The 21,953-nt window shown below is 47.1% G+C and overlaps 6 protein-coding genes across 6 annotated transcripts, besides 2 other annotated features; 1 reads left to right on the top strand and 5 right to left on the bottom strand.

Annotated features, from left to right (window-relative positions):
- Window positions 1-1,072: 1,072 nt before the first annotated feature.
- Window positions 1,073-1,353, bottom strand: TSTA_091390 (uncharacterized protein; the record flags this gene model as incomplete). Its single annotated transcript, XM_002478816.1, has 2 exons — window positions 1,073-1,228; window positions 1,312-1,353. The coding sequence occupies 2 exons, from the start codon at window positions 1,351-1,353 to the stop codon at window positions 1,073-1,075; spliced, it is 198 nt and encodes a 65-aa protein (XP_002478861.1).
- A 694-nt stretch (window positions 1,354-2,047) lies between these two features.
- Window positions 2,048-2,588, bottom strand: TSTA_091380 (serine/threonine protein kinase, putative; the record flags this gene model as incomplete). Its single annotated transcript, XM_002478815.1, has 2 exons — window positions 2,048-2,282; window positions 2,329-2,588. The coding sequence occupies 2 exons, from the start codon at window positions 2,586-2,588 to the stop codon at window positions 2,048-2,050; spliced, it is 495 nt and encodes a 164-aa protein (XP_002478860.1).
- A 584-nt stretch (window positions 2,589-3,172) lies between these two features.
- Window positions 3,173-3,292: a mobile genetic element.
- Window positions 3,271-3,453: a mobile genetic element.
- A 1,920-nt stretch (window positions 3,454-5,373) lies between these two features.
- Window positions 5,374-9,421, bottom strand: TSTA_091370 (HET-s/LopB domain protein; the record flags this gene model as incomplete). Its single annotated transcript, XM_002478814.1, has 2 exons — window positions 5,374-5,846; window positions 5,905-9,421. The coding sequence occupies 2 exons, from the start codon at window positions 9,419-9,421 to the stop codon at window positions 5,374-5,376; spliced, it is 3,990 nt and encodes a 1,329-aa protein (XP_002478859.1).
- A 590-nt stretch (window positions 9,422-10,011) lies between these two features.
- On the bottom strand, window positions 10,012-14,878 carry TSTA_091360 (RING finger membrane protein; the record flags this gene model as incomplete). The annotated part of the gene is made up of 2 exons (XM_002478813.1): window positions 10,012-11,582; window positions 11,635-14,878. The coding sequence occupies 2 exons, from the start codon at window positions 14,876-14,878 to the stop codon at window positions 10,012-10,014; spliced, it is 4,815 nt and encodes a 1,604-aa protein (XP_002478858.1).
- Window positions 14,879-16,375: 1,497 nt separating this feature from the next.
- On the top strand, window positions 16,376-20,340 carry TSTA_091350 (uncharacterized protein; the record flags this gene model as incomplete). The annotated part of the gene is made up of 4 exons (XM_002478812.1): window positions 16,376-16,515; window positions 16,569-17,285; window positions 17,342-18,808; window positions 18,861-20,340. The coding sequence occupies 4 exons, from the start codon at window positions 16,376-16,378 to the stop codon at window positions 20,338-20,340; spliced, it is 3,804 nt and encodes a 1,267-aa protein (XP_002478857.1).
- A 529-nt stretch (window positions 20,341-20,869) lies between these two features.
- On the bottom strand, window positions 20,870-21,449 carry TSTA_091340 (DUF788 domain protein; the record flags this gene model as incomplete). Its single annotated transcript, XM_002478811.1, has 2 exons — window positions 20,870-21,391; window positions 21,441-21,449. 2 exons carry the CDS (start codon window positions 21,447-21,449, stop codon window positions 20,870-20,872), a joined length of 531 nt encoding a protein of 176 aa, XP_002478856.1.
- Window positions 21,450-21,953: the final 504 nt, after the last annotated feature.

The following is a 21,953-nucleotide window of genomic DNA, read 5'->3' as shown; positions in this document are numbered from 1 at the left end:
AGACCCGCCGATCCAAGTTCCGGTGTGAACCTTAGGAAGCATAAATAGAGGGACCGCTACCCTATTGCTAGTTCCGGAACTCAGCTCACGTCCTTGTTATAAATCCATGACATACATTTCCTAGTTTTCCATCTCTCTGTCCCAGCTTTGTAACAGTTATGATTCGAATACAGGGAATCAAATCAGTTGGGCGAAGGTTTAATTCACTCTAATAAGACGACATATGGAGAAGAAAAGAAAAGCAAGATCAACGTGGGCCTTATAAGATTGAACTGAATGACAAATTCTGCATAGAAACAATGAAAATTTCTAACAAAAAGTTGATTATCCCGAATTGAAAAGATAAGGTAACAAATCAACAGAGGAAAGAAAACAATGACTGGCTTTACACAACAATGTACCTTCTGCTGGAATCCTCATCTATATGCCCCAAGCCCTTACCACTCCATTCTCCATTCTAAAACGTCAGATCCCGCGAGGGCGTGTTTTGAATCACAGAATCATTCCTCTAAACTGCTTTGAGAGAGGGGGTTGTGGCTGTATCACCACCCAATTTATATCTCTTGCTTGCCATCCATTAATTAGTTTAAACACTCGGTCTTACAGTCGATTCCCTCATTAGAAACAGAGAGACTTGCATGGATGCTGAGGAGCGAAAGGCAGCACAAAAGTCGACAGAGCAGGGACGAGGCCGTGTCTAACTGGCTGGTTTATGTAGGTGGTTGTTTGTGGAGGTTTGAATTGAGGCGTAAGAACACCATTTGTCGACAAAACCTGCACCGTTACACTTAGCGCCTAGCGTTCGTCCAATATCAATTCTAAGTTTACACCATAGTTTTTCGGGCTAAACAATAGCTGATATAAAGAAAGCGGAAGCACTTGCATGTGGCAGTCATACTGCACAAGCTTGGTTGCAAGGCAGAACTAAAAACCGACTCCGTGTCCGTCTCTATCTTTCGTTGGTTACCCTGGGCACTCTCGCTGTATGTAACTCATTGACACTGTAGATCCCGCAAAGGCAGGCTGGAATGAGCACTCTGTAGGATTTGCTTCACTTTCCAAAGTAATTGGGTTATCGACCCTCAAGTTTGAGAAACGGATGGTCCATTAGTTCGCGAGCTGTCTGCCTCTTCTCCGGGAGCCAGGTGACTATTTGTCCAACAAAAGATAGGAAATTCTCTCTTTCATTCTCTTCTAGGAATGGGATTGTGTCCTCCAAGCTTCGGGACTGGATCAATTCATTATGACGAAATTTATCTTGAACACCGTCAGTATGCTAGACATTGGTAAACGAGATAGTCATCAACTCACCTTCTGTGTTGAAGAAAGTGCCGTCGAAGAATTCTTGAGCATTATTGCAAAGTCTGCCAGTATCGTTCGTGGCCGGTTGGGGCTAGTTGTGCTCTGACATGGTCTTTGCTTTCGCAACCAATAGTCTTGTTGGGGGGGGGGGGGGGGGAACCGCGAGCAGAGCAATCATTTCCGCGAGGTGTGACTTTGCATCATACTGGCCATTTGTATCACGTACCTGATGAAATAACTCCTTGCTGTCGGATTGCTGGGTTAACTTCAGGCCAATCCTGAATAGTAGTTTACAAGGATGGAAAAGAAGAAAATGACTAGCAAGATTGTATGTATTGAGTTGTCTGAGGTCTTCTGTCTTCCATACCACAAAAATGGCTTTCTTTTATGTGCTTCGGCACGGGGAATGAGTTCAATTCCCCGGTACATTTTCTGTGATCTACAATATGATATATCATGTATGACATTTTATGAAAAATGAGGCATAGTGTTCGGAGGCCTCTGATTAGCTGAAAATAGGGGAATGACTTGTCATGAGGATGTTCTCTAGCTTGAAATCTGACAGATAGGTTAGGTATTTATATTCTAGAGATGACAGCAATAAAAACCCACCTGTGTGGACAACTTTGGCACTCTGAGTGAAGATAATCAAGGCCAACAAGGAGGAAGCAGATATAGGCCTTCGCAATAGGCAAAGGAAGCTTGCAATCGACGAAACGCTTTTAGGAAATCCAGAGAGGCTCTCTCATCGGTTCGTACACACAAGGCACATGTGCTTTTCTTCCGGGCTGGTAACTTCGAAAGTATCCAGACATGTCCGTAGAATCGCGCGACCACGATGCTCTGGATTTTGCTGTACAATGTGGCTTTCAATCTCCTGCTCATGCCGAGCATCATCGGTATTGTTACTGTTGATTCTTTTTATAGCCACTTTTTCTCGGATGGCCATTTCATTCTTAATTGTGCAAGTCAGTCTCTCGCTAGTCAACATGAACCAGGTAAGCAGTTATGAACGTGGCCAGATACCTTAATATATCTCGGGCGAGCCACACGGTTGATTGTGATCCCCAGCCGATTTTGACAAGTAGTCGGAATTTCTCGGTCAGTACCCCTTCAGGCTTTGCTGGGTAGAAAGTTGTTGAGCCATAATTAGGCGTAGCCTCCTCGTCAACAAGTTCCTGCTGGGGAATTGGAGGCCCCGGACTGACCGGTAGCTGCCAGAGCGACTTTTTGACGGAGAACATAGTACGCCATGATGTCAAGGTCAGCCGCTGAAGAGGTGACATTAGGGCTAACCCAAGCGTTATCAGAATGTTCTGGAGATCATCAGGTAGCAGGGCAGGAAGCTGAGGTCGAGGCTCCTTGAGAGCCACTTGTCAGGAGGCTGGATTAGTTAATAGATTATATGCTATTATTAATTACATTAAATATTTTAGAATCTGGGCTCATACCTAGGTATCTACCTTTGATATATGTATGGGCTGCCCGGCTGATCGGCAATTAACCCCTATATCAATATCATCTTCCAACGTCCCTTCCTTAATGTCCTCTATAGCTTCAAGCTAACATCTATTATTTTAGAAAGGGTTTAATACTGTTAGCATCTTAATAGTCGCTGGTTGAAGAGTATATCAACGTCAACCCAGGAGATCGCGGCCACAAGAAAAAAGACGCTCTACACTGACCTCTGATGCAGGGATAGAGAGATCAACGAGCAATATTAGTCATCCGTAGATATTTAAATCAAATTTTCCCCCACCATGCCATGAGCTATTTAGTATCTTGTTCTGCGTTCATATTACCAAGTACAGGCTCTTGAATTGGAGAGGACTCGAGCCAGTCATTTTTCTCATCAATTTTGGAGGTTATAGAGTTCCTCGGTTATTGTGAAGAAAAAAAGATCATATTAGTTGCTTTTCCGCCTCATACAACTCATATTTTACAGCCCTTAGATGGGATGCCATTTTGCACTATAAACGTGTTTATAGGAGGGCTATAAAGGAGTAGACTCATCTCGGCGGCTACTTTTACGATAAAATCGACTTTTTGGCCAATATTGCTTGCTTACGTGCTGAAGCTCTTACTTCACGAGTAATCCGTAAAAGATTTAGTGACCGTGGGCTTTGGCCCTTCAATCCAGATCTTGTTGTTGATCCCTTAGAAGCAAAATTTGAAGCTCAAATGGGACCCGGATTTACAGATATTTGACGGTAATGAGGAGGAGCAAAATATCACAAGTTCGCCTACTAATGCTTCATTTTCTCCACCAACGACCGCTTACAAACTCCAAAAAAGCATTACTAAGATTGACGCTCAACTAAACGAGCTTAATAATGTGATCCAGGGATCCGGAGAAGCCTAAAAAGATTTTTGATGGAAGTATGCAGTCCCATATCATGGAACAACAACAGGAGCAAATTAACCACCTTACAACGCTCAACCAACGCAAATCCGCTAAAAATTCTAAACGCGAGGTTCAAGCTGGAGGGGTCCTCACTGTAAAGGATGCAAATCGAGCCATTAAAAAGCGTGCTACGAAGGAGGGATTGAGGGCTGAAAAGAAGAGGCTCAAAGAGCTACAAAATGCGCCGCTGGGATCAATGCCTCCCCCGCTCTCAGCAAGCGACGAGGCGGCCCTTGATTACAATGAGTGGAGGAATATGGTTGACCCCGTTTACCCTCGATCGTCTGATCAAAGATTAATTCGTGCTGTTGAGGATAATGTGTAATTTTATTAGCTATTTCCATACAAAATTCCATTTATGTGACAATTCCACTTATGTGACGTGCACCCTCACCCGCAGCGTGAGGTCGCGGGCTTGGCGGCACGGGTACCGTACATTGGCGGTATTATGATGTGTTTATCTTGAACAGCCATATTATGGTGTGGCTGTGTCAAGTATCGTAATATATACTGTATGTAAGTGAACACGAAACTGTCACGTTATTGAATACAAAACTTACGTCTTACGAGTCTCTGTAACAACTTCTGGCGCTCGCCATAAGTCCTCTGGAAGCTGTAAGTGGTTGGGATCACCAAAGTAATGTGGAGTTTGATCACAGGTACTGTATGTGTAATTAATACACCGTACACACGTGCTACAAATGAATACTTCTATCAGAGAGCAGAATGGAATCGTTCCGTGCACTCCTAACCGAATAACTCTCATTGCGACCAGGATGGGTGAATGGCAGACCGTTTACTGTTCTCCGACTGCTAAGGGCACATATCTCTACAACAAACCTCTCCGCGCTCGAATACCGCGTCACGGGAGTTTTCAAGGATAGGCACTCTTATTAGTATACTGGATACTATAGCACTGCGAGTGCCTACGATATGGAATGCTATCCCAGCATCACTATGGGAGCTTTATTTGCTCTCTCAGCGAGGATGGCATACATATCTTTTAGATCGTGGGACAGCACCTCAGACTTTGGGGCTCATATGCGGGATATGAAAGGAACAGGAATAATAAATTAGACTAAACACTTGTTACGAGCCAGTCCTGCGTATGAAACACTATAAGTTCATTCCTAAGATGATAACATACATGGGAAAGAAGAAAGAGAAAAATGCAAATTCCTATTGCGCATACCACTTAATATAGGAAAAGAGAACTGTATTGTTTCCCCAGGGTTTCCTTTGTAAGTCCGGGTATGCAAAACAGACACTCCGAATAGTGACTCATTGGCTCAGTGACTGAACCAGCGTGCTCAGCTTTAGCTCACTGAGCATGTTTCCTAGCATATGTGAAGCTCACTGATCTGGTCAGCGTGCTCAGTTCTACTTGGTGAGTAAAAGCGGCGAGGGGGTGAGCACTAAAACGGAAGGGGAAAGGGGAAAGTCGAGAAGCGTCAAAGGAAATCCGGCACGTAGGTAGTTTCAGCATCAATGCAACAAAAAAGAGATTAACATTCATATGTGTACGATGATCATTTCTAACGAAAATTCAATATGTATATGGTATCATAAGAAACACGAAAAAAGCAACAAACTTCTGAGAAAAAAGAAAGAAGAAAGACAGTGAAGAAAATGGAAGATATGCGGACTGCAAGAAGGTACTCCAATCATCAAGCAGGCTGTCTCTCCATCCCACCGGCTCTTGTCATTACAGGCGGAGGACCAGCGCGATGATACGACGACGACGGGCCTTCACCTAGATGATGATTTCGGGCTCTGTTTATCGAGGAACGGACACCGGCAGGAGTAGTAGGCTCATCGAAATTATTCAAACTCAATCGTCCTAATTCGATCGGCAGATTCATCTGGTGCCGATGATGAGCATCTGGAATGAGTGGAATACGTGCTCTGGTTTGTTGTGGTTGGTCGTAGATTCGAGACATTGCTGCTGAAGACAAACTATCATCGCCTTGAGAGCCGGGGAGTTCTACTGTGCATGCGCTCAGCGTTCGAGAAATGTCTTCGAGAAGAACTTGCATGGGTGCTATGTATGCTGTCCGACTGCGCTCGGAGTATGCGAGGACGTGGCCGCAGACACGGCCGCTGGAGGCTTCAAAGACCCATGCTCCTGAATCTCCGGGTACTATTACAACGTCAGCAAGATCAGAGAATAGGTATGGGTACGTGGTGGGATGACATACCGCCGAAATTCCCATCAACGCAGAAACTAGTGGAGAATGATTGCCGGCCGTGCAGTTTCACTAATGTCATTGCAGGCGATATCCGTCCGTTCTGGTACCCGCTTGTTCGGCCGCAGCATTGCACTCTGAGACCGCCTAGTTCTTCGACTCTGGCTACTTTTGTTAGATGGATAGGTGATGTCCGTGTCGGTTGAAGATTCTGGCGATGTGTTGCTGTTGGTCTGTTGGTAGGATTGTTGGACGTGTCGCGATCAGCTATTGGTCTTGCAATAATATTCCTCGCATCCATGCGACTGTCATTAAGGTGAATCAAAGCCCAATCAATCTCATGTTTGATACCCTTTCTGGTCCAACGACGTAATCCAGATGATGCATGTATATACCCAAGACTATGCGAAGCGAGATGCTCATCGTCCCTATCTTCCAGCGAAGGGAAGAAATCTTCATGCACGTCATCAATAGCGGGTTGAGTAACCAGTAACTGTGGCTCATCATCCGGTTCCACACCAGCCGTGTCCCCAATTGATGCTGCGTCGTCAATGTCATCAGGATCATGAAACTCGTCGTCATCGTCTGAGGATTCATCGTCCGAAAGCCAATAGTCTCCACCTTCTTGAGAGGCGGAATCATCATCGTCGTCGTCTGTGAATTCTATTTCGTAATCGGTTTCGGGATCTCGGTCACCCCAGGTTGATGTAAGATCGTCGGTAGGCATGTTTCCTGGTCGGTTGGCAGAAGATCGTGGTAGGGTCCCCTCGGCTTCTTCCTCGCCCTCGTCATCTTCATCTTCACTAGGTGCTTCGAGCATATGATGAACAGTCATACCGAAGGGCATACCATCGATAAGAATGGCACCACCATACGAAACAGGCGGCAGATGCTCTTCATTCTTAAATGCGCCAATCGACGCTCCACAAAGAGGTTTCTGCTGATAATGCGGATTCAGATCCGGTTGCACAAAGGCATCCTGATCAGTTTCGCTAAGGCTAGAAGTATGCGCTTTGAGTCGTCGTCGTTTGGGGACCTTGGATCTGCTAACATCACCACGAAGAACGATCAAATCCCAATCCTGCTCAATCTCAAAGTACTTTTTGAGTATGGCCCGGACCTTTTTGACATTTGAGCATGTAACGCAGATGGTTGTCTTGGCCGTTTCTACTGTTTCACCAGTCATCATCAACGAAGCCGTGCAAGACTCGGACGAATCTTTGAGTATTCTGTGTAGAAGTTTACTGAGTTTGGGCATTGTGTAAAAGTTCCACTGACTCAAATGTTCCTGTGGAATCTCGGCATTGGTCAACTTTTTCACTGTTCGTTTCTTGACTTTTTTGTCCTTTTCTACTGGTGAATCTGTCACTTCGTGAACGGCTTTGCTGTCCGTGAAATCGCTTTGAAAGGGCTGATGCACAGTATGGTGCTCCATTGGCAAATTGACAAAACTCGTTGAAGCAGTATTGTCGAACAATTCCGGTTCTGACTCCAGGTCCCGACCAAGGGCTAACGGTAGACAATCATCCAGATCCGCAGACGGAGGAGGAGAATAAATATCGATGGCGCAAAGCTGAGACAAGATCTTGCTCATCGTGAAAATGAAATTCGCAGAAAAGGCGAACTGGCTGTCAGGCTCCGCAAACTCCAGAGTTGGATATGTGTAAACCATGGGAACTCTGAGATTCAGATCGGCCATGGGTTCTGTGGACATTAGGAAGTTGGGTGCGTCGAGACAGAGTTGAACAACATGCAGGTAGGCGTTGCCACACTTCGAAGCCAACTTCTTGATGTACACGTTTTCGATCCGTTGTTTGAACATGGCGTTATTATACTTCATCTTCCAGAGCCGGCTGATGGGTGCCCAAAGACCGATCTCCAAAAGGACAAGTCCCAGTGAGTAGAGATCATATGCCCATGCAGCCTCATCTTCGAGTATCCGCTTATCATCAGGGTGACGGTACATACTTGCCGAGAGAGGTTCAGGAGTCGGTTCGTTGCCGGAAAATTGAGCAAGTGATGTGAGATAAGGGTGTCGCAAATCTTCAATCAAGTTTCCAATCTCATCCTGACCGGAGTTGTTCAGACCGGGGAAGACCAGAATATTGCTACTATTGATATTTCCATGAACAACATTCTGACTTCTCAAGTGGAGAACGGCCAAAAGGAGGTTATAAGCGAGTCGAAATCGGCTCTCGAGGGTAGGTACCGGAATATCCTGATGGTCCTCCCCGGAATGAAACAAAGAGACTAGAGTTTTTGGTCTCAACTCCTTGAGGAGGTTGCTGGGGTTGCTCAGAAATGGGAAATAGTCAACTGGCATCTGATACACAAATGCATAACGAGCATTAGACATGTCGATATAGTAGCCAAGGAACCGTAATAAGCCTAGATGTGACACTCGAGAATTTTCGACCAACTGGTCTAAAGAACGATGGATCTTCTCCAGCCGCTGCGCAGCGGGGATAGTCACAGAACTCTGAGACTCCAACATCATAGGCGTAAACTCGACAAGAATAGGTATGGTCGATTCCTTGGTCAACCGAGTCATGAACGGAGTAGCAGAAGTCTGCACACGACCAATAATTCGAGAATTCGCAGATGCAGCAACCTGCTCGTATGGCGGCGGGCTTTTCGCATGAGAGGCTCCAGAAAGCTGTAAATTCGACCGATCAATGAAGAGATGTTTCGTCGAGGAGAATGAATTGTTGACTCTCCGTTCCGCTAGTGCAGGTACTTGACTCCTTGACATTGGAAGAGCATGAAAATTCAAATACGGCGATACTTCGAACTTTTCCTGTTTGCTGCTAGGATAAGATGTCTTCCCCTTCACATCAACCGGACTCTCAACGAAATCGTGTCCTACCGGCTTCGAATCAAACGACATCGATCGCTGAGCGTCGAATCCGCCTGGCTTCAGGGACCTCGGAATCGTCGTCTGCGAACGCGCCTTAACCTTACCAGACTGATCGGTCGACGATGCCATGCTCATAGTCATATTCCTCCGTGACTGCGACAATTCATATAACGTATCAATGCACGACGTCAAATCATCCAACAACGTATACGACCGTTTTATATCATCCTCCGACCAATTCGATTTCACCATCAAATCCTCCTTTGGCGGCAGTGGCGGCGGTAATTCCCCTCCACTACCATCATTCTTCTTCTTCGGCGGTAACGCCGGCGCTTGGTCTCGTACTTCTTCACCATGTTGTAACCGTTCCGCCTCATTGAGGATCTCCTGTATCGAGGACATAACACTAGCGACGACATCGCTAAATCCGGCTTCGGTTAATGATTCGTCAATGTCGTTTGGTTGCGCGGCGTTGGAGTCGCTCCAGTCCAGACCCCAGGCAAGTAATCTATCCTTTTGAGTGCGGTAGTTTCGATGCAAGGCCACGAGTTCCGGGTCGTCGGTACCCTTTGAGGAGGCTGTTGTGACGCTTTCGCAGGATGTTTTTGTGTCAGTGTACATCTTTGTTAGACGTCGTTGGAGGTAGGACCCTCCTTGCCGTAGGACGGACATTGTGACGTTGATTCTCCCAACGGTTTGTTTTCAAAAAAATAAAATCATAAATATCATGAAATAATATACAATGAATTAGAAGATTCCTCCTTTATAGAAGAAGCATGTAGAGTAAAGACAGTGGTGAGTGAGCGGATAATAATGATGGCAAATGGACCAGGCTACTGCTTAATCTATCATGGAGGGACGATGATCGATAATCTTGTTGCCTTATTGTTTGGACCAATCACAGAAGGGAAGAATTAGCGTGGAAGTGGATCACGGGGAGAAAGAGCGGATCGACTACGCATCAATGCGGTAAAGCCGAAAATTACGGGATACGCTAGTTGCGTACTAAATTGTACGCAAATTCCAGTGTGGCGCATGATGTACTAATCATGGCTGTGTACCCATACCAGGTACCTAGGCAGTATTGTTCTACACAGATATAGGATCTAGAGTCGCCACTTCTGAATGCAAAATGATTATCTGCTAGCAAGCTAAAGCCTAGGTGAAGCCCAATCATGTGGTAAGAAGTCTTCGCTATGATCTGCATACATATAAATGAAGAATATGAAATAATAACCCAACAATTCTGGAATGATAATGCCTTATGATGTACTTACGCGTCGCCCAACGCCCGTAACGTCTCTGGCTCGTTTCTCTCCAAAATTATGAAGTCGTTCGCCAATTAGGTACACCTCATCACGGATATTGGCTCGCCAAACATCAATTTGTCTTCGGAGCAGGTAAAGTGCATAGATAGATAGACATGCCACGAGAGTCGCAGGATACGAATAGCGGTAGACTGTGGACTGTGTGACCGTCGCATTATCTGGAAACGCTGTCGCCTTGGCAATTAGGCCGAAGCCTAATGGTAGTGAGACAGCCAAGAACGTGAAGATCACAGCGGGTAGAATGAGTGCTCGGGTAGCAAGCGCGGTATTCGGTCGCAGCCATCCGTCGTTCACAATCATGCGGAGAGCAACCGCTGGTCGTGAATTGGACCTCCATTGCAGGAACATGTAGGCCATTTGCACGTAGAGAACACCAAGCGCCCAGTCTTGAACGAAATGGATGACATGTGCCTGTTGTCCGTTTATGTAGGTGTGTATAGGTACCAGGACATACAGTTCTGTAAGCAAAGCGCATAGAGATGGAATAAGAAGCACAAACGTCGCGGCTAGGTAGAGTAATCGCACGGCATGGAGTACAAATCCAGCCGCTTCGATGACCACTTGTTCGGGGTTGGAGAGCATGGGTTGGAGTCCGTTTTGCAATTTTTGATATCCGACTCGCATATAGACAACGGTATATCCCGCACTCAGCAATATAGACATGCCGACTGAAAATGCATAAATATCGTTCATTCGAGTGACTTGCGGGAAGAAGTATGAGAGGATGCGGCGACCGACAACGAGTGGAACGATGGTCACTCCGACCCCTGTGACAGCTGCAAAGACCCAGATCATGAAGATGAAGACGAAAATTCGGAGTCGGAAATTGGGCGGAATATAGACTTGAGTAAACATGTCACTCTTCTTCCCATGCAGTCCTTCGTCGTTGTCTGTATTGCCATCTGCACGTTCATTGTCCTCGGTTACTTCGAGGAAAACCTTGATTCCCTTGGGGATTCGCACTTGATCAGAAGCCGGAGCGCGAACGAACTTGCCATCACGAAGGAAACGTATACCCTTGCCTTTCTCCTCCACCTCCTCTTGATCTTCATCGGTAGTAATTGGATTTTCTACATCGCCTTTGTTCCCGAATAAGATATCACTCCATGTACGGCCAACAGATCGTCCTTCTTCATCTTTTCTTCTCTCCCCAAGGAGGAATTGTGACAATCGCAGAAACCGAGCACACTTGTGGAACCACCAATCATACATTCTGTGTAGTCCATCTGACGGTTTGATTGCTCGCAAAATAACGGGCATGACGAAGTTGTAGAATAGTAGATCCGCGGGGAATTCAAGCATTGGGGTGTTAGATGACCAGTGGATTGGGAGGACACCGTCAGAGGAATATGCTAAGCCCCAAACCACAGCTCCCAAACAGATGACTACTAGGCCACCGTAGACCAAAGCAGAAAATGCAATCTTTCGCAACTGTGTGATAATATCACGCTCAAGGACATCGCGCACTGGGTGAAAGTTTGGATCATCAGGATCACGTATGAAGTCTGAAATAGAATGAGCATTCAATAAGAATAATAAAAGGTGAGGTCAACTTACAAAGTACACCGGTTCTCATGATCTTGCGACACATTGATACGAAGAGAGCGAAATGGAACATGTAACATGTGCCTATGAACCAATGCACAAACAGCGACGTGAGTGGCGACGACATTGTGAAGGTAACCCTTGAGGCCAAAGTGGCATTCTCAAACAGTGGCATCAAAGCTAGGTCTAAGAGCAATCCGGAGTAAAGAGGGAAGACGAGCATTTCGATGCCGATGATAAGAATCACCTTCATGACGCCGCCAGCCTGGTTGAGTATTTCAGCAACGACACCTTCTGGTCTTTGTCCACGGTTTGCTCCAGCGAAGAACCCGGTAACCCTCAGGTAGAAAATGCCAAGAAGAGAAGCGAACACATATCCTATCACAATGGCGATGGTTCGGTCTTTCGTGTCCCAACGTGCAAGTTCGTAGTCCGGGCGAATGAGAACCGCGCTGTCGTTGCCCATTTCGGATGGGCCAAACAACGACAAGAGGAAACCAGAAAGGCTAATCAGCTGGGCCTTGACACCGGCCAGTATAGCCGCCATGTCAATGCTTGATACAGCAGCCAACAACCCATTCCTGTCATCGGACGAAAGAAGTTTGATGGGAATATCATACAATATTAATTTAACACCGTCAAAGACCATTCGTACGATGATGACAATGCGAGCTTCATGAATGCGTAATGCCTGATGAGCAAGAACCGAGAACATGGGGAGGTCAGAGTCTTGGAAGTCGAAGAAACCCCCCAGTACTCTTTTGAGTCTTTGGCTGCTACCGTCGATAAGAGTCAATGATGTCTGCGTGAAAGAAGTGCCCTGAGAAACACGGTCCAAGAATGGTATGATACCCGCCACTGGACGCAAAAGGTTCCTCGTGATAAAGCTAACCACATACAGGACATATCCGACGCTACCAATAAGAGAATCGACAACCACATCCGCTGTGATAGAGAGCATCGCCAGAGGAACTCTAATCACGAGCCGTACTGGACTTGTGAAGAAGACTAGTGCGATCTTTCCCCAAAGGTAAGGTAGCCAAATACCGACAGCTATCGTGAAGGAGATAAGAAGGGCGCAAAATACACCATTTTGCAAAAGCCCAAATATTGGTCCCTGAATACCTATCAGTTCCAAAATGCCTTCGAAATCGTCACCTTCTTCAACAGCATCAATGTCGTTGGCGTCACGATTATCGCCTTGGGGAGCTACAGGTTCTCGCCATGGGTTCGGAGCTGGTGCATCAGCAGCTTCATTCTGCCTGTTCGGTGCTGGAATGAAGGGTGCCTCTAGTGCCGGATCCTCGACGACATGCTCAACGTCTTGGACATTAGCATCTGGCGCCTGAGGGGCTTCAAGCTCTCCCCAAAACCAATCGAAAACACGGTTTATAAAAGTCTGCGGAGTGTCTGTGATGTTTTGCTGAGGTTGACGGTCGCCGGAGTCCGGAACGGCAGCAGTAGCAACTTCAGAATGGAATTCGACGAGCGGCACCTGGACCTCCTGAACCTCAGAAAGCGGCGCAGTTTCTGGAGCTGTCATTCTCTCAAATGCGGTCTCTACATCTCCTTCCGACCAATTGATTGTCTCCTGGGGTAGCTCAAAACTGTCCGCTTGGGAAGTTCCGCTGGGTAGATTTTCGGGCGGTGCTGTAGATTCCAGGATTTCATAAGAAGACTCTGAACTAGCATTGTGGAGTAACTCAGGATTTGCATGTCTGTTGCTAGCGGACTCAGATGGACCCTCGAGAGGCGCCTCTTCGTGATGATCCGAGAAGTCAAAGTTGCCTGAAGACGTGCCACGTGAGGCATTGTTTTGCTTCAATGTCATCATAGCATTGACGACCCAACTAAGTTCATCTTCTCGGCCCTCTTCCTGGATGATGCGTAGGATCTCATCAGGATTTCCATCTCCGCGGAGCCAGAGATCCTTGAACGTCTCTATGCCTGGCCAAGTGTGACTGCTGGGTTCGTTCACTGTCTCTTCAATCGTTCGTCGAATGTTCGAGGCATCATCTAGAGCATTCCTTGATCGCAGTGTCGGGCGAGAACTTGATGTTCGCATTTGAATAGTGGGGCGAGAATCGACAGGCAACAATCGTGGCGAAGAGAGTGTACTGCTAGCGCGAGACTCGTCATCGTTGATGGCATAATCTTGTACACCTCGTTCATAGTCCACTTGTGCAAGATCTGGATTATCATCGGCAACTTGGACTGGCATGTCTCGAGCCTCCAAAGGCGCGGGAGGTGCAGCCTCAGGTTGATTTCGATTCTCGGCCATCAGTCGCATTGCAGCCTCCCTCTCATCTTCCGCAATATTGACTGCGGGTTGTTGTTGGACAACCCACTCGCGAATCAAAAACACCAAAATGAACGATACCACTACCAGTAGCGTAATCAATTGTCCTTCCAGTGTGTCTATCACGATATTGTTCACTGTGGGAGACGGCGTCAAGGAGTTTAGAAACGTGACATTTGATAACCAGGAGGGTTGGCGCACACGTCCAGAGGGAAGAGATGAGGCTTGACTAGCGTTGTCTCCGCTAGAAGTCGAAAGAGTTGGAAGGAGAATTTTCAAAAGGATCCGTTTAGCGACGGAGAAGCCTAGCGGTTCTTCGTTGGAAAGATTTAAGATTGACGAAACTGGAGATAACACAGCAATGTGAGTGGCGGAAGACGTCGCTGCGTCACTGGATAGTGTCCGGCCAGTAGCAATCGAAGCGTGTACGTCCGACTGATTCGCTGTAGGTAACGGTGTCTGAACAAAATTATTATTCGGCCATCGTCCATCGGCAAGCCAGAACAGAACACGCCATATCGCACGCATGGACCACGGCAACCATCCAAGCCATACGAAGGCGACCAGGACGAGCCGTAACCATGTGACTAGGGAGCGGAGACCATGTATTGCGAGTTCTCGTATGAAGATGGGGGCCGGTAGCTTTGACGGCATTCCGGGATCGTAGAGCTTCGTAAATCGGAACGGCGTCTTGCATAGCTCACAGTATTTCTTTTGCGAATGCGATAGCCATTCCATCAAGCAGCTTTGATGAACGAACTTTATACTTCCGCTACACTTGCAGGGATAGAATAATTGTTCCTCTTCCGATCCTTCGCCCCTACAGATACGGCACGTATCCGGTTCATCGATTCCTTTGCCTTTTGAGTCTGTATTCGTCGCATACGCAGGGTCGTTCATGAGATCAGGGAGCGGAGACATCCCCCGCAAGGACCGGAAGTCCTGATCGGCATCCATCGTGGATAAAATAAGATCGTTTTCGGTTTATCGGTCTATGGTAAAGTTGACTAGGTACATCGCTTTTGATGCTGTTCGTGCAGAGCACTGCTGGTTATGAGTAGACTGTTGGAATCATGGGGGCCAGGAAATAGGGAAGAATATATAGGAAGAGGACAGGTAATTCGACGGCCAAACCCAGATGACTGCAGACTGAAAGGAAGTATCAGATAAAAGTTCACTTTCAGCTTCTGAAAAAAGATCTAAGTGGAAAGACTGTTGCTCTTTGTTGGAGTTTATCAAGTGCCTGAAATCTGAAGCCGCGGAAAGTGACAGCCTATCTACGTAGGATGAGTATTTGCGCTAACCGAGTTGGCTCTAGTTGATTGTTTATCTGCGCCACATCTGTAACTGACTCGGTATGTGGCGCAGCACGATGGTCACGCTACTGTGGCTAGTGTCTCATGCTTTCTACTTGAAACTTCTGCTACAGTAGTTCTGCTCCGTATGTCTAAGACTCCTAGAGTGCACTGGGGGATGTGTCTGAGTCATCTCCATTAAGTGATGAGTGGGATTTTACATGGACTAGAACAGACAAGATGCGTTTAGGTTGCTGGCCAGCATACAGACAATAGAGACACCGAGAAGTGGCATTTCGTCATTATCTGAACAGCATCAGTGCAAAAATAAGAGTGACAGTCCTCCGAAAAGCATGATCTGCTGCTAGTGAGTGTCGGATTGTCCATTCGATGACCTCGCTTGGGGCTTTTTTAGAGTTGATTGACGTCGACGTGCCGGGGTTAATGGAGATAAGCCCTAGGACTCGAGCTAGGACTAATTACATTGTTCTGAAAACTGCTCGTGAACAGTGACACTGGGAGAGAGATAGCAAAAATAAGAGAATAGCACAGAGTAGTATCATACAGTGCCACACTATTTTAATACAATATAACAAGAAGCATTAATTGAAGAGTGTGAAGTTCAGTGAAATTGACTGTAACACTTAGTACCATATATATAATACAGACCCCGTACGGAGTAGGCCCCACTTCGCTGCTTTGGCTGCAGTTTCATAGGCCAAGACGCCAGTCTGGCCTAGAGCTATGATCTCAGCTAACATAATTCTTGCCATTCTGGACTTCTACAAATTCAAAACAGGGTCTGCAACCACCGTGTTGTTAATTTTTTTTTAACTGAGATTCTACTTTTTGTCATATCACACCATTGTGAACTGGGCATTATCGACAATCTCAAAGTGCGAAATTGCCCTTGACTCGATTCTGTAAGTATTTCTGAGGGAATTCGCAGAGGCGATTCTGACCAGCACGAGCTCAGGCCACGCGATAACATCCTCGGCTCGCAAAACCAAGCAACAACGAAGATCTTCGGCATGAGCAACTAAGTCAGAGGCTCTGAACTGGTTATTGAATGCTTGCAGGGCCGACTCATTGCAGCAATTCTATAAATACCTATCGGCCGTTGAGCGCTCGTCCCAATACCGACCAAGCTCAAACAACGATGGGCTCTGTGCAGAATGGGACGGTTCTGAATGGGAAGACTCCTGAGTCCCCAGCAAAGTCAAAATCTCTATCTGGGCCCGGAAAGAAAGAGAAGCCCCGACGTAGTTATTTTCGGTGGTCTCTCGCTCTTGCTGTGAGGTTCGTACTTCATTTTCCGAAATGGGATCCTGTCAGTTTACTGATTCATCTAGACTTTTCATTTGGTATACGGTCCTTACTCCTTTCCTCCAATGCCCGTCTGATCTATCCGGCTTGGATGGATCTTCTCCTCGTGTTTGCAAGCCCTACTTGATCACGCGCTCGTACATTGATCCTCATGTCGACCGCTACTACCAAACTTACGCCGCTCCTTACGTTGACCAAGCACGACCTTATGCCTCTACCTTTAATAAGCGCGTTTATGCTCCCGCATCGAAATTCGCGAAACTGGGTTATGAAGCTTATGGCGCTCCCACCATTGCACATGTCAGCGAATACGGTCATGAGAAGTGGGAGTCTGTGGTGGTGCCACAACTCGAGTCCATTCAGGCCCGAGCGCAAACTGTATATCAGGAGAGATTCGATCCTTACGTGCGACTGGCTAAAAAGGCTGTGACACCATATACGGATGCCATTTCCAGTCATGTAACAAATATCTATGAAGGACACATTCTTCCCTTGTACACTCGCTCGAAACCATTTGTCATACAGACCTATTCTTCCGGTCAGGATCTTCTCTTCGGAACTGTGATTCCTATTATTCAAGAAGGATGGTCTACGCTAGCCGTCTTCGTCAAGAGCAATCTGGTGCCTACTATTACGGGTTTATATAGCCAAAACGTCGAGCCACAGCTCGTTAAGATTGGTGAAAGATTGGCTTCATACCGCGAAGGCAAGAAGCTGAGAACCGTCGTTGATGAATTCGAAAGGTAAGTGAATGCCAACAATCAGATTTCTCTGATATATGCTAAATGGACGACGCTAGTTCTACTGCAGTATCGACTACATCAACCGCTGCACCTTCGCCGACCTCCATCAATAGCTCACAAACCACAGAACTTGCAAAGTCTACAACTCAAAGTGATGAGGTACAAGCATCTGTGTCTCCGGAGCAACAATACGAGAAGACTAGGGAACAGGTCGCTTCCGATTTACTCCTTTGGCAACAGAAGTTCGCCACAGCTGCTGATAACGGAGTCGATGATCTTGGAGAAAGAGTGGTGCAGATTGTAAATAGCCAACTCGAGAGTGGAGCTAGGAAAAACGCTGAATCGCTGGTCGAGGAGTTGGAAACAGTTCAAGAACAGGAAATCTCTAAGATCAAGCAGCATATCAATTCTATCATTGAAGGACTTCCAACATACGAAGCCCATGAAGAAGAACAGAAAGCGAATGACGATCTGCTACAGTTTATAAGATCAGCAGGAAGTGCCATCAAAGACCGTGCTCATGCCCTTCGCGAATGGTACAATGGATTTGACCAGGAACTTACCGGCAAGGTGGTAACCGCTGCCTACTCGACACTTGAAGTGTTGGACGGGATCCGCGATTTGGGACTGCAGGAGATTGGTATGCGTTGGGCTTGGATGGACGGGGTCACTTACAAGGACTGGGAGAAGTATCACTCAATGAGGAAGCAGTTCGACGAGTGGAGAGAAGAGGTCTTCTTGGCTGGTGTGCAGCACGAAAAGGTTGAAGAAGCCAGAGCCACAGCGAATGATATTTTGTTGAGAGGAATGGCTATCGCTGAAGATGCAGCCAAGGAACTTTCACGTCTGAAAGAAGTTGGCAAGTGGAAGATCCAGGCACGAGAAATCAGCGATGATTTTGAGACCAGAAACGAACCGCCTCCACCATTGTCCAAACCCGAGGAGGATATTGTAGAGGAAAGCAATTCGTCCTCGAGTGAAGAACCAGCTTCAGAGACGGGCGAATCTGGAGAACCTCCTATTGTCATCAAAAGCATCACCGAGACATCTACCGTAAAGATTGAATTGGCAGACGCAACCCCAGAACCTTCGAAACTTTCTGAATTTGATGAGTCTACGGATGCAGGAGACCTTGAGAACGCCAATTCGAAGTCGTCAAACGGTGAAAAGGTGGATGATGACGACATCAATGATAAGACAGTTTGGGGTGGAGTTGCAGCTCAAGTTGTGACTCACCAAGTGCCTATACTTGACGACGACGAAGAAAATGGATTTACCGAGCAGATAAAGAGCCTTGCCAGCGAGGCTGGTGAGCGCTACGCAGAAGCGACGAGAGCTGTCGGTGAAGCTTTGTTCGCCCAACCTAGCGCTCCCAGTTACGGTGATCAAGCAGCCTCTGTGGCACGCGATCAGTATTCTCGTGCTCTGGCAACTGCATCTAGCGTCTTATATGGGACGACACCGTCTGTCGGCGAACAGATTGCTACTGCTGCTTCCGAAAAATATGAGCAAGCTGTTGCAGCGTAAGTCGTACGTCTAGACATGGTTTGTTCTCTGATGCTAATTGAATCGCAGGGCCTCATCGGTATTTTACAATTTCCCTGGCACGCATACCAAATCCTCTGCACTCGAGTCTGTATCATCTGTTGCCGCCTCGCGCTTACAGGAGGGCCTCAGTGCGGCCACTGCTCAGTTCGCTAGTTTGAAAGCTTCAATTACCCCCACTCCTACCTCCACAAGAGATCCTATCTTCCTTGATGCCCAACGTCGCTACTACGAAGCTATCGGCATGGCCCACGATCGTTATTCGGCATTCGTCTCGTCTGCATCCAGTGTAATCTTCGAAGAGCCTACTCCTACCCCAACGCCACCTCCCTTGGACCCTGAAGCACTTTTGGAAAATGCCATCAGCGAGTACCAGTATATCTCCGGTCTTGCTTCCTCTAGTTTGGCTGCTGTGATTTCTTCTGCCAGTTCAGCCGCAGAACGTAGCGGAGGATCTGCTCGTGGTGTGATTGATGATGCGCTGTCCCGGTATAGCGACGCCATGTCGGCAGCCTCTGCGTCGTTGTCTCTAGCTTCTGAGTCTGCCAGCTCAGCAATATATGGGACACCCACTGGAACCTTTGAGTCGATCACGAGCCAAGCCTCTGAACGCTGGGAAAGTGTTATTTCCCAAGCCAGCGAACAAATTTACGGCACACCGGCCCCTTATATTCAGCAGTTGTATGACGCTCAAGCATCAAGATATCAAGCTCTCGAAAGCTTTGTTTCTGAGCTTGTAGTAGGCAAGGAGCCTTCATTCACTGAGAGTGTGATGAGCAGATTACGATCAGCATACGAGACACCTTATCCTGCAGATGCGCTCTCTTCGGCATCAAGCTATGCAAACGAAGCTTACTCTTCGGCCTCCTCGTTTGTTGCTACTCACGCGACACCAGCACCTGTTTTAGACGATATTGTGAAGGCAGCTACGGAACAATTGAACTCTGCCGTAGACGCTGCGAGCGGTTACGTTTACGGCACTAGCAAGGGCCCCTACGAACAAGCCACATCCGCAGCCGCGGATGCGTACTCATCCGCATCTTCGCATGTCAGCGAAGCCATCTATGGGACTCAACCGGGTTACATTGAGGCAGCTAGGTCTCAGATAGATGCTGCGTTCTCCTCTGCTCAAATAGCTATCAGCACGGCAATCTACAGCACCCCAACCGGCCGTGCTGAGGGTGCGATGAGTGCTGCTAGTGATACTTATGACTCCGTCACTTCCGCAGTCAAGGACAATGTCGCCGCTGCCGAATCTATGATGAGCAGCGCTTACTCGAATATTCACTCGCAAGCCTCAGCTGCACTTCTTCCAGAGCAACAGGGTGCTTTAGAAAGTGCCACCAGCAAACTAGCACTAGCCCTCGAAAGTGCACAAGCACGCCTTGCAGATCTCGCTTCTAACGTAGGCGAGGGTGCTTCCAAGATCCAGTCTGAAGCCGGATCTGTGGTCGAAACGGCTCAAACTGTCATTATCAGTGCAACAAGCAAAAATAAGGACGAGTTATAAACTTCCTTACAATAACTTTGAACTTGATCGAAAAAAAAAACTAAGCCATTGATCATGGCTCCGCGTGCTTTAAAGAGTATGTGATATGGTGGATTAGTGATGTTGTCATGTCATTTACTTTGTTCTCCTTGGTCTATAAACCACGATATCCTCTGAGGCGGTGACTTGCCATTTTTTTTTCTTTTTCCTGATTATGTCTGTATGTTACCATATAACTACTTACTGTATGCTCGAACTGATCCCCCTCCTGTTTTTCACTGATGTATGTTATTGGATATTGATCTTTTTCAGCTTCGTGTTGATAGGGCCATGTTTATTATTACGACTGCCATGTTTTTTTTACTGCTATGTTATATGTCTATTGCTACTGGTGTTTTAGCCAGTGTAATGTACAGAATGGATGAGAATTACGCACATGATAATAAATGGCTTATTACGTCCATGTTGATCAAAAACTATATCTTTATAGCACCTATAAATGTTAAAAGTGTAAGATACCATATCACATCTACCGAGATGTCAATACCAACTACCGATACTGAACACGCTGACCACCACGCTTCTCCAACTTCTGCTGCCTTTTACTCGCTCCACCACTACCACCAGAAGACTGAACCTCACTACTACCCCCTGCAAACCCAGCCAGTCCCTTCTTCATCCCGAAAAATGTCGTCCAACCCAAATAAACCGAATACACGGGAACAGCCACATAAAACCACCAAGCCCAATCCCCCAACACGCACACAGCACCCATACAAATCCATGTCCAATAGAGTATATCCCACATATACTCCGTCAGCCCCGAAGCACCCAGATCCTCACCGGCGGATTTTAGGGAGCCGTCCTGTAAACTGTAGTGGGGTCGACCCAGGCGTTCAAGGTAGAATTCGATCGCCAGTGCGGGGAGGTTTAGGAGGCAATACCGCAAGAGAGCGCTGGGACGGTTGAAGAGGAAGTTTAGGGTTAGGAAGAGGGCGTGAAGGGATAGGGTAATTAGGTGTGTGCGGTTTAGGGTTGAGGCATTGCGGGCTGCGAGGGATTTGGCTGCTTTCTATTACCAAATTAGTTAGGGATCGTTTGAGTATTCTGGATAGATTTACCTGAGCCATGTTATGTGTCCAAGCTTTGAGCTATTTGGCGGCGGGTTGAAATAATAGAGCGGTCCACGATCAGTATACGAACGCGGAGTCGGGGATTTTCAGGGACTGAGTATACGCGTGGAATGGGCGACCAACTGCGGGATTTCTTGAAGGACTGTATGCAGATAATGAGCTTGTAGCTTGCAGGGTGTCGCGTGTCGATATAAGTGTCCGGAAGCGGCGTGCAGGAGCTGGCTGGAATCGGATACTTAGCGCCGGTTGCCCTATACAACAGTGCCGCCATAAGGCAACAAGGCAATAAGGCAACAACCGCCACCACTGCCACAGCTCAACTCCCCGTCTCTTTCGCTCTCCACCTCATACCGTTCACTATTTACTATTCCCCCACACCTATTCTATCCTCAGTCAGCCATTCTCTCCCAAATAATAATCTAGTCTTACTGGGACCTGTCCTTGTCCAGTCTAATATCCATTCTCGATAATGCGATTCCTGCTTTGAGCTTTCCTCTGGCG

This window comes from Talaromyces stipitatus, genomic scaffold, assembly GCF_000003125.1.
Source record: "Talaromyces stipitatus ATCC 10500 scf_1105507295527 genomic scaffold, whole genome shotgun sequence".
NCBI lineage: Eukaryota > Fungi > Ascomycota > Eurotiomycetes > Eurotiales > Trichocomaceae > Talaromyces > Talaromyces stipitatus.
The sequence above is the reverse complement of the archived record's forward strand: the minus strand, read 5'-3'. Positions and strand labels throughout refer to the sequence as shown.